At 39.9% G+C, this 12278-nt stretch overlaps 1 protein-coding gene across 2 annotated transcripts; it reads left to right on the forward strand.

The window, feature by feature from the left end:
* Positions 1-2470: 2470 nt before the first annotated feature.
* Positions 2471-5491, forward strand: LOC147894930 (putative LRR receptor-like serine/threonine-protein kinase At1g67720). 2 transcript variants are annotated; one of them, XM_087384015.1, is made up of 8 exons: positions 2471-2591; positions 2674-2866; positions 3151-3347; positions 3497-3623; positions 3730-3798; positions 3934-4123; positions 4266-4404; positions 4989-5491. In XM_087384015.1, the coding sequence occupies exons 2-8, from the start codon at positions 2818-2820 to the stop codon at positions 5352-5354; spliced, it is 1137 nt and encodes a 378-aa protein (XP_087240141.1). In that variant the 5' UTR covers positions 2471-2591; positions 2674-2817; the 3' UTR covers positions 5355-5491. The 2 variants fall into 2 exon arrangements, with proteins under 2 accessions (XP_087240141.1, XP_087240142.1); XM_087384016.1 differs by having other exon boundaries at positions 2674-2865; positions 3123-3347.
* The last annotated feature ends 6787 nt before the right edge of the window (positions 5492-12278 follow it).

Here is a 12278-nt window from a genome sequence, read left to right on the forward strand (position 1 = left end):
CACACACTGTCTCGCTCTCTCTCTGACCTTGCTCACACACACATATGGACTAATGTTGGGTGCTCCAATAACATACAGCAATGGCTAGAGGAAGTGAATCATATGACTATATGTGATATAAGGTAGACTGATACAGTTAATTACTTGAAGGGAAAGGAGGGTGTAGCATATGTGTCTACATGCAAGGTTGCATGATGGCGATTGATTGACCTATAGGAGGGTGCACACTACCTCTTTTCCTTCAGGAAAATCTCTCCTTGCTTGCTCAAATCTACCTTCTTTCGTTCCTCCATTATCTTTATTTTCTTTCATCTCCTTTCCTTACATATTCACAAAAACATAAAAGCACACACACACACACACACACACACACACACAAACACACACTCTCTCTCACATACACACATATAATCTCTCTCTCTCTCTCTCTCTCTCCCCTCTCTTCCACTTATCTTTCTCTTGCATTGGATCATCCCTCAAGATGGTTTTTAAGCATGTGCAATTCTCCCCCCCTCTTCCACTTATCTTTCTCTTGCATTGGATCATCCCTCAAGATTTTTTTTAATCAAGGCTTTCGCTGGTATTGGCAGCAAGGAAATACGGGAAATAATTTAATGTACTTAATGTGTCTAGTTAGAACGAATGGACTATTGTTGGGTGCTCCAATAACATACAGCAATGGCTAGAGGAAGTGTATATAAGCGAACTGTACATCTCTCTCTCTCTCTCTCTCTCTCTCTCTCTCTCTCTCTCTCTCTCTCTCTCTCTCGCCCAACCTACAGTAGCCCAACCTACAACACAATTGCACGCTAAACTACCAGCCTTTTCTACAATCCTTTTCTATTGGCTCAGCATGTATTGGCTATCAGTTAATTACTTGAAGGGAAAGGAGGGTGTAGCATATGTGTCTACATGCAAGGTCATATGATAATGTCGTTAGTCCATATTTGGTTTAATCCATATTCTTTTGTTTTCGACGCATGTAATGAAATAGTCATTGCTCTGAATCACACTCCCTCACCTTTATGTCTGCACTCAGCATGCCTTTGCCCCCTCGAGATTTGCATTCGGGTCCTCACACACACACCGTCTCGCTCTCTCTCTGACCTTGCTCATACACACACCGTCTCGCTCTCTCTCTCTTTTGTTTTCGACACATGCAATGAAATAGTCATTCATTTTTGTTATGTGCTAGAGGAGCATGGGATGAGGCAAGGAAGGGAAGGCAATAGATAGAAGATAGATGCTCAAGGGCACTCTATAACTGTACATCTCTCTCTCTCTCTCTCTCTCTCTCTCTATCTCTCTGTCTCATAGAAATACGTAATGACATACACCCCCACGTATAAATTAAGCTAATGCCTTACACCTTTATCCCCCCTTCCCATTTCTTTTATATTTGATTTAATCCATATTCTTTTATTTTCGGCGCATGCAATGAAATAGTCGTTGAACTGAATCACACTCCCTCACCTGTATGTCTACACTTTGCATGCCTTTGCCCCCTCGAGATTTGCACTTGATTTGTGTTGTGGTTAGAGAGAGAGTTTCAATCGAAGGATCCACGGAATTCATCTATCTTCTATCTTCCATTTCTATCTTCTATCTTCCATTTCTATCTTCTCTATCTTCTATCTTCCATTTCTATCTTCTCCTCCTTAATAGAATAGATAGATAAGGAGGGAGGATGGAGATCTCTGACCTTGCTGGGCTCCCTTTGCTGCAGACCGTAGTAGCAAGCTGCAAAGGCAAGGAGTAGGCAGAGGGTAGGGCACTGAGAGAAGGAGGGTGGTGGAGCTGAAGGAGCTGAAGGAGATGAAGCATGGTGGAGGGTGGTGGAGCTGAAGGAGCTGAAGGAGACGAAGCGTGGTGGAGGGTGGTGGAGGTGCAGGAGATGGAGCTCGAGCACGTGTCTCCTCCCTCCTCCGTAGACGATGGCGATGGAGCTGCAGCTTGGCGATGGAGCTGCACGTGTCTCCTCCCTCCTCCGTAGACGACGACGACGATAGCCTCCCTCCTCCGTAGACGATGGCGATGGAGCTGCAGCTTGGCGATGGAGCTTGACGACGATAGAGGGAGCTGCAGCTTCTATCTATTCTGCAGCTTCTATCTATTCTGCAGCGTAGACGACGATAGAGGGAGTCTATTCTGCAGCTTGGCGATGGCGCAGCGTAGGAGACGATGGCGCAGCGTAGGAGACGATGGCGATGGAGCGATGGAGCGAGCTGGAGACGACGACGACGACGACGACAGAGCGAGCTGGAGAGAAGCAAAGGAAGTTCAAAACGTGGCGGGCGATCATCAATGTGAGGCGGGCGACGGCGTGAGAGAATTCATCCAAACGTTACGACGGGCGACGGCGTGAGAGAATAGAACGTAGATGCGTCTCCCTCCTCTCGCCACGTGCGTCTCCCTCCTCCCGCCACGTGCCTCTCCCTCCTCCCTCCTCCCTCCTTAATAGAATAGATAGATGAAGGTCACACCTCTCTTCCTTCAGCATCAGCTATGGCTCTCCTTATTGCACTTTGCAACGACTCCTTTTCTCCCAGTCGCCCTTGCCCAATTCGATCCGTTTTCTCCTTCTCCCCCAGGTAACGCCAATCGATGCATATCTCTCTCGCTCTCTCTCAGGTCATATTCTGATCATTCTGGTTTTGACATTGGACAACACAGATAGTTTCACCCAAGACTTCAGCAATGCCAGCAACTCAATCAGCCAAGCCGCTGTAGCCGGAATCGTAGTATCTGTTCTTGTTGTCATCGTCGCAGCAGGTGCCGTCTTTTATTGTCTCTTTCTCTTCGACAAAAAGACACCGGATGGCCTCAACTTTTCTCCAATTAGCATCGGAGCTTCTACGCCTGCAAGTCAGTGCCGTCCATAAGTCTCGCTCTGCCAGAAATCTTCGTTTCACTGAAAAGATGTCCGTTCTATGTCTTCAAACCCTTCGCAGAATACGATGCCTAACAAATTCACCAAGAAACCAATTAAGGCATAACTAGTAACACTCGTAAGACCTTGCCTGTTGCATCGTCGTTGCATCTACAAGTTCTAAAACAATAATCGGTTTTTTTAAAAGTAGTAGCAGAAGCCTTACCAACGGTTTAATACATGTGTCTTTCAGCCCGTGACCAAGAAAACAATGCCCCACTAATCATTCTCAACAGCACGTTGTACGAAAAGCGGTTCACGTTTGATCAGGTTGTCAATGACACAGAATTTCAGAAACAAACTTGGGGAAGGAGGCTTTGGCGGAGTCTACTACGGAAAGACAATTACCGGCAAAGAAGTGGCGGTAAAGAGACTGTCTCCGCAGTCTCAACAAGGATTAACAGAGTTCCTGAATGAGGTACGGTGAAATGCCCTGTAAACACACACTTTCATAGTCTAATCACCCCTATATGTCCAACATCTACAGCTCTCCAAAATCTTGTTCATGGAATTTGTTTGGCGTTCGTATAAGTCCTATCTGAGACTTAACTGTCCTTTTTACTGCAGGTGGAGATCTTGCTTCGTGTTCACCACAAGAATCTTGTTTCACTAATCGGCTACTGTCAACACTTGAACGAACAAATTCTTATTTACGAATACATGTCGGAAGGCACGCTATACGATCATCTCCATGGTATAAATGGAAACGAAAATGAATTTTCGCTTGTGGGTAGACGAGTCTTTTTACCATAGAGTGCAAGCCTGAATAAAACAAGTGATAACATTCCTTGTTAATATAGGCCTTCAAGGCGCACGTAATCCTCTGGATTGGGTAACGAGAATCAGAATCGCTGTTGACGCAGCAAATGGTGACTTGAAATCTCATGCTTATTGAACCTGCTCATTTGATTTTGATCCTTGTACACTACTGTTTTTTCATTAAGTTTTTCCTGTAAGATTTTAGTGGCACGTGTTCGTTTTCTGAAGACCTCTGATCTGCCCAGGTCTAAAATATCTACACACAGACTGCAATCCCAGAATCATTCATCGGGATATCAAAGGCAGTAACATCCTACTGGATGAAAATCTCACGGGAAAGGTTGCCGATTTCGGGCTTTCCAAGCTACTTCCGGAGCAGGCGCAAACACACATTTCTACAGGGGTGAAGGGGACAATGGGTTATGTGGATCCAGAGTAGGTGAATTTCTCTGGACAACTACTTATTAATATTCGTGAGCTGAAAGATAGCATTTGGAGAGCAAACGTGTGGGAGCTTTGATAAAACAAAATTCAAGTTGCTGATTCCATTTGTTTCATGTTCTCTTTGCCGCTGAAGGTATGCCGTAATGGAAAGGCTGAATGAGAAGAGCGATGTATATAGTTTTGGGGTAGTCCTTCTGGAGCTGCTGTGTGGCCGCAAACATGTTTTTGAACGTTCGAATTCATCTGCCAGCCCGCAGCACATTACAGAGTGGGTATGGATCATACCAATTAGTTAATCATAATCAATTGTACGAGTACTAGTACTAATGAACCAGTGCTTTGCATGGGCAAAGATGCATGACCATCCTCAAGAACTCCCCATCTGAAGATGGATCTTTGATTCTTAAATTGCTAATCAATTCACCTGCATACTTCGATTGGATTTTGAAATTTTGGCTAAGTCTTAACCCATGGCTCTGAGACCTTCCATCTCCTCCTTTCATTCCATTAACCTTTCATCTCCTCCTTCCTCCCTAAGGTGACCTTCCATCTCCTCCATTACATTGACCTTCTATCTCCTCTTTGCCCCTAATTTAGCTGCTCCTTGTCTTTCCACCTCCTCCCCCCTCCAAGCCTCCATCCAAGAGCTCCTTCTTTGTGACATGTGGCACGCTCTTCTCCTCCAAGCTGCCACTTGTCCTGTTTTTTGTTGGGTGTTCGTGGTTAATAGGTTAAAGATTTTTGTAGTTGTTAAAATAATAATGAACGTTCAAAATCTATTTCGTTGTTGTTGCATATGCGACCATTTTTTTCCATGATGTAATCAACTGAAGATATCCCACTGCTTTTGTTGTAGGCTCGACCTTACATACTTGCTGACAAGGTGCATGAAATTGTGGACACAACAATGGGAGGCAATTTTAATAGTGAGGCTCTCAAATCCATTGCACTAGTAGCACTATCATGTGTGGAGCCCCAAAGTGTAGCTAGACCCCTCATGAGTGAAGTGGCCCAACGGTTGCAGTCTGCCCTCGATATTGAATTGAAAGATAGAGGCATAGTAGTCGGGGCTCTCAACGTTGATGTTCCACCCCAATCTTACTCCCAAACTGATTCATTCGAGACTCTACAGCTACCACCAGACCATGCACACATCACAATGCCACTTCTACATGGAAACCAAAATATACATCCACAATTACCCACTTACCATACCAATTAGTTAACATTAGTTTGGTAGAAGGACATAAAAATGTCCTAGGACACTTTTATGTCATGTTAACTTAGCCACCTTCTAGAATTGTTCTAAGGAATTGATAAGGTAATTTGGGGTTTTGATTATTGGCCATAATAGATTAGACGTTGAAAAAAACTTGGAATTATTATGGATTGGAACTCGTGCCTATGACTTTGAGTTTTAACAAAAGTTTTACGGTCAAGCTACCATCAAAATTTCAAACTCTTTTCTCAATGTTTAGACAAAATGGTCATGATTCCTTATTAGAATGAGTTTTTTCATAGTTTTAAAGTCGTGTAGTCTAATAATGAGTATAACACATATGTTTAGATTACTTTTGGAGTTAGACAATTGTACTTACTATGATTTATGGACTCAAAATTAAATTTTGTGAATGCTGATAGCGAGGCTAATTTGATCTTTTGCACATTTATTTGACATGTATAAGGAGTTCCAAAACCAACCATAGTATGTATATGTCTCTCATATGTCTTTAATAGCATATTATGGAGTAGCTTCAGTTTTTATAAGACCTAATATGGAGCTAATATGATGAACAACATCAAATTCAGATATTATTTTGATTGTTGAGGGTGGTAGCAAGCTAAGGGTGTCCACTTCCGGACCACTTTCGGGTGAGTGTGACACCCACTCGAGTGAAAATACAAAGGTTTTGCTTCGGTCTGCAATACCTCGATCGAGGTATTAGTTCCAATGAAAATCACACACGAGGACTACCGAGCCAAGCCAATACCTCGATCGAGGTGCTGGGCTTTTCCCACCGGACCGAGCCTATACCTCAATCGAGGTTTGCTGGCAAGCCACCTATACATGCCACATCTACCTCGTTCGAGGTATCGTGGCAATCCAGCTACACCTCGATCGAGGTAACGTGGCATGTCCAACTATACCTCGATCGAGGTATGTGCCATCCAACAGGGCAGTTGACATACCTCGATCGAGGTATGTTGGACCGATGACTTGGCCGCATGTCGAATACGTCAATCGAGACATGTCGCATCCGACTGCTGCCGACATACCTCGATCGAGGTATCATGGCATGTCTATACCTCGATCGAGGTAGATGTACCGAGATGTATGGGCATGTCAAAATACCTCGATCGAAGTATCGTGGTATGTCTATACCTCGATCGAGGTATGATGGAGCGATATGTATGTTGCATGTGAAATACCTCGATCGAGGTAGGGAAACCCTAAATTTTCTTATAAAAGGAGAGCGACCCCCCTCATTCTACATACCTTGATCAAGCTCTTCCTCATCGACCGATTTCGGATTTGCGGGACGTCGACGGAATTGCACCAGCGACGGAGATGGACGGAGCGGGAGAGTCCAGGTAGGGTTTTTTTAATGTAGCATTTTTCTTTTTGCTAAAATTTATTTAAATTTTAGTTTATAGGAATAATTATAAAAATTTTCTAAATTTCAAATGCATTTTAAAGTTTTTTTGAAATTTTTAAATTACGACATTTTTTATTTAAAATGTGAAAATGAAAATTTTTTGTTTTTTAAAATTAGAGCTATTTTTATTAAATAAAAAAACATTCATAGGAATAATTATAAAATATTTCTAAATTTCAAATGCATTTGTAATTTTTTTTTAAATTTTTAAATTACGACATTTTTAATTTAAAATGTGAAAATGTAAAAATTATTGTTTTTTAAAATCATCTTTGAAAATAAAGAGATTAAAGTTATTTTTAAATTAGAGCTATTTTTATTTAAATAAAAAAATGTTTAAATTTTAGTTCACATGAATAATTATAAAATATTCTTAAATTTGAAATGCATTTTAAAGTTTTTTTTTAATTTTTGAATTACGACATTTTTTATTCAAAATGTGAAAATGTAAAAATTCTGTTTTTTAAAATCATCTTTGAAAAAAAAGAGATTAAAGTTATTTTTTAAATTAGAGCTATTTTTATTTAAATAAAAAAACGTTTAAATTTTAGTTCATAGGAATAATTATAAAATATTTCAAATTTCAAATGCATTTTAATTTTTTATTTAAAATGTGAAAATATAAAAATTAGGTTTTTAAAAATCATCTTTGGAAAAAAAGAGATAAAATTTTTTTTTTTAATTAGAGCTATTTTTATTGAAATAAAAAAACATTTAAATCTTACTTTATAGGAATAATTATAAAATATTTCTAAATTTGAAATGCATTTTAAAGTTTTTTTAAATTATTTTTGGAATTACGTAATTTTTTATTTAAAATGTGAAAATGTAAATATTTTGCTTTTAAAATCATCTTTTAAAAAAAAGAGATAAAAGTTATTTTTTAAATTAGTGCTATTTTTATTTAAATAAAGAAACGTTTAAATTTTAGTTTATAGGAATAATTATAAAATATTTCTAAATTTGAAATGCATTTTAAAGTTTTTTTTAATTATTTTTGAAATTACGTAATTTTTTATTTAAAGCGTGAAAATGTATATATTTTGTTTTTTGAAATCATCTTTTAAAAAAAAGAGATTAAAGATATTTTTTTTATTAGTGTTATTTATATTTAAATAAAAAAATGTTTAAATTTTATTTTTAAAAATGATCTTTTAAAAAAAAGAAAATAAGAGTTTAAGTTAGTGAAGTTTTTATTTAAATGTCAAAAAGTATATAATTTGTTTTTTTTAATAATCTATTTAAAAAAAATTATAACTAAAGTTTAGAAATTACTGAAGTTTTGAATTTAATATAACGTTTAAATTTTGTTTTTAGAAATCATGTATCAAGAACAAGAAAATAAGAATTTTGTTAAAATAAGAAAATCATGTATTAAAAACAAGAAAACAAGAAAACAAGAACAAGAAAAAGAGAGATTAAAGTAGGTTTTATGTTATGTTTGAAATTGGTGCTATTTTTATTTAAATAAAAAAACGTTTAAATTTTAGTCTTCAAAACCATCTTTTAAAAAATCATCTTTTATGTGGAATATTATAGATTATATAGTTGGTTAAGAGTTGTTTCATAATTTAGGTAGAGTAAGTAGGCTGTATAAAACACCACATGGGCATTATCCCTAAAACACCACACCACATGGACAAAGACCCCAACACTAGAGTGGTTAGATGCATAAGCGTATGGCTAATTGGATCTTCTAAATGCACCAGCGCATCGAAAACACATACGTAATTTATGATTGTCCAAAGGTCTCCTCTCTCCCCAAGCATGGGAACCAAGTGATGATCTATAGGAATGGCCACTAGTTGAGGTGGATTGCCCAACCAAAATAGATAATATTGAAAAGGCCTAATTATTTTCTCAAAGTTCTCGCTTTAAAAGATCTGTAGTGTCAACCCGCTCTCTTTTTTAATGTGTAGTCCGAGAAATACTAGATGCGCCTTGCTTGTGTATCGTTCAAAGTAATGTATTAGGTATCCTTCTATCTCCTCCATATCTATTGCAAACCCAAGGCAGTAAAGCATTCAAAGAAGGTCTTATTAACCAAACCTCTCCACTATCTGTCCTTAGTATAGGGGCCATAAGTGGACAATGTGGTCCTTACACCACATGTGGAAAAGTTTCATATTGGATAAAAAGTAAAAAAAGGGAAACATATAAGGAAAAAATATTTGAGACATCTAAGTTTAAAAATGCAACAACTAGAGTTTGAAAAAATTTTAATCAAAATTAAGAATTTTTAATAATATTGAGTTTGATAAACATAATATTGAGCCACACATTTGGCCCATCTATCGGTAGGTGCATAGGATGATCCCAACGACATCCTACCTCATCAAGGAGTACATACAAATAGTTTTCATTACGTAAATAGATTATAAGTCATATTGAATAGAATATTATTTTCATTACCCAAATAGAATATTAATTTCCATGTGTTTTTTTTGTGCATGCGCTAGCCAGCGCATAGGTTCTGGCACCACTATTCGTATGCAGATAGAGATTCTGAGAGCTGAGATGAGGGCACTGCAGGATGCTAGGGCACCCCCTCACTTGGTTGCGAGTCTAGATTCAGTTATTGAGGCTCTAGGTCGATTGGACACAGTTGAGGACGTTGTGGATAGCTTTCAGGCTAGGCTAAGGCAGAGATCACTGGTGATGGCTTGGATTGGAGAGCCATTCGACAGTTGTTTAAGTATGAGTCACATCACAGGAAGGCCTTAGAGGATATGTTTTGGGATGGTCACACTAAGGCGATGCGACCACGATCAGGGCTCCCCTTCCATATTTTACGTTGTAGGCACCCCATCATAGCAACACACATTTATCTGAGATATCTCACTGCGAATGGTGGTCGATTGCCTCACAACCATCAGATAGCCAGGTCATTTGCCATGCAGCTATACGCTGAGTTTGTGCTTGGTCATCGGGTAGACTACCTTAGTAGCCATCCAGGATGCATTATACCTTCCACGTGGTGCAAACCAAATCAGTTGGAGACCAAATCTTGTGTAGATGTACGTCTAGGGTAGCCTAAGAGCCCTGTGAAGCTTCATCCCCAACAGGGTTTAGGATTTAGGGTTCAGGGTTTAGGGTTTAGGGTTTAGTCGTGCTAGTAGGGATTGTAAAAATGTACGCATTATACCTTCCACGTGGCGCATACCAAATCAGTTGGAGACCAAATCTTGCGTGGATGTACGTCTAGGGTAGCCTAAGAGCCGTGTGAAGTTTCATCCCCAATAGGGTTTAGGATTTAGGGTTCAGGGTTTAGGGTTTAGGGTTTAGTCGTGCTAGTAGGGATTGTAAAAATGTACGCATTATACCTTCCACGTGGCGCATACTAAATCAGTTGGAGACCAAATCTTGCGTGGATGTACGTCTGGCGTAGCCTAAGAGCCATGTGAAGTTTCATCCCCAACAGGGTTTAGGATTTAGGGTTCAGGGTTTAGGGTTTAGGGTTTAGTCGTGCTAGTAGGGATTATAAAAATGTACGCATTATACCTTCCACGTGGCGCATACCAAATCAGTTGTCTTGCGTGGATGTACGTCTAGGGTAGCCTAAGAGCCGTGTGAAGTTTCATCCCCAACAGGGTTTAGGATTTAGGGTTCAGGGTTTAGGGTTTAGGGTTTAGTCGTGCTACTAGGGATTGTAAAAATGTACGCATTATACCTTCTACATGGCGCAAACCAAATGAGTTGGAGACCAAATCTTGCGTGCATGTACGTCTAGGGCAGCCTAAGAGCCGTGTGAAGTTTCATCCCCAATAGGGTTTAGGATTTAGGGTTCATGGTTTAGGGTTTAGGGTTTAGTCGTGCTAGTAGGGATTGTAAAAATGTACGCATTATACCTTCTACGTGGCGCAAACCAAATCAATTGGAGACCAAATCTTGCGTGGATGTACATCTAGGGTAGCCTAAGAGCCGTGTGAAGTTTCATCCCCAACAAGGTTTAGGATTTAGGGTTCAGGGTTTAGGGTTTAGGGTTTAGTCGTGCTAGTAGGGATTGTAAAAATGTATGCATTATACCTTCTACGTGGCGCAAACCAAATCAGTTGGAGACCAAATCTTGCGTGGATGTACGTCTAGGGTAGCCTAAGAGCTGTGTGAAGTTTCATCCCCAACAGGTTTTAGGATTAAGGGTTCATGGTTTAGGCTTTAGGGTTTAGTCGTGCTAGTAGGGATTGTAAAAATGTACGCATTATACCTTCCACGTGGCGCATACCAAATCAGTTGGAGACCAAATCTTGTGTGGATGTACGTCTAGGGTAGCCTAAGAGCCGTGTGAAGTTTTATCCCAAACAGATAAGTCCACGTGCGTATTTCATTAGTACGTGCGCCATTTTTCATACGTAGTCGTGCTAGTAGGGATTGTAAAAATGTACGCATTTGTCCTTCCACGTGGTGCATACCAAATCAGTTGTGCACCAAATCTTGCGTGGATGTACGTCTACGGTAGCCTAAGAGCCATGCAAAGTTTAATCTCCAACAGATAAGTCCACATGCATATTTCGTTAGTACGTGTGCCATTTTTCACACGTAGTCGTGCTAGTAGGGATTGTAAAAATGTACGCATTATACCTTCCACGTGGCACAAACCAAATCAGTTGGAGACCAAATCTTGCGTGGATGTACATCTAGGGTAGCCTAAGAGCCATGCGAAGTTTCATCCCCAACAGGGTTTAGGATTTAGGGTTCAGGGTTTAGGGTTTAGGAATTAGTCATGCTAGTAGGGATTGTAAAAATGTACGCATTATACCTTCCACGTGGCGCATACCAAATCACTTGGAGACCAAATCTTGCGTGGATGTACATCTAGGGTAGCCTAAGAGCTGTGTGAAGTTTCATCCCCAACAGGGTTTAGGATTTGGGGTTCAAAGTTTAGGGTTTAGGGTTTAGTCGTGCTAGTAGGGATTGTAAAAATGTACGCATTATACCTTCCTCATGGTGCATACCAAATTAGTTGGAGACCAAATCTTGCATGGATGAACGTCTAGGGTAGCCTAAGAGCCATGTGAAGTTTCATCCCCAACAAGGTTTAGGATTTAGGGTTCAGGGTTTAGGGTTTAGGGTTTAGTCGTGCTAGTAGGGATTATAAAAATGTACGCATTATACCTTCCACGTGGCGCATACCAAATCAGTTGGAGACAAAATCTTGCTTGGATGTATGTCTAGGGTAGCCTAAGAGCCGTCTGAAGTTTCATCCCCAACAGGGTTTAGGATTTAGGGTTCAGGATTTAGGGTTTAGGGTTTAGTCGTGCTAGTAGGGATTGTAAAAATGTACGCATTATACCTTCTACTTGGCGCATACCAAATCAGTTGGAGACCAAATCTTGCGTGGATGTACGTCTAGGGTAGCCTAAGAGCTGTGTGAAGTTTCATCCCCAATAGGGTTTAGGAATTAGGGTTTAGGGTTTAGTCGTGCTAGTAGGGATTGTAAAAATGTATGCATTATACCTTCTATGTGGCGCAAACCAAATCAGTTGGAGACC

Source organism: Dipteris shenzhenensis, chromosome 13 (assembly GCF_047967505.1).
Source record: "Dipteris shenzhenensis isolate YYH24624 ecotype China chromosome 13, Dip_SZ_1.0, whole genome shotgun sequence".
Classification (NCBI taxonomy): domain Eukaryota; kingdom Viridiplantae; phylum Streptophyta; class Polypodiopsida; order Gleicheniales; family Dipteridaceae; genus Dipteris; species Dipteris shenzhenensis.

Bases quoted from the DNA above. Each gene is read 5' to 3' on its own strand.
- LOC147894930 (XM_087384015.1), top strand. From the start codon at position 2,818: ATGGCCTCAACTTTTCTCCAATTAGCATCGGAGCTTCTACGCCTGCAA. The intron at 2,867-3,150 runs TCAGTGCCGTCC...CAATGCCCCACT, and splicing joins GGAGCTTCTACGCCTGCAAG to AATCATTCTCAACAGCACGT. The intron at 3,799-3,933 runs GTGACTTGAAAT...TGATCTGCCCAG, and splicing joins CGCTGTTGACGCAGCAAATG to GTCTAAAATATCTACACACA.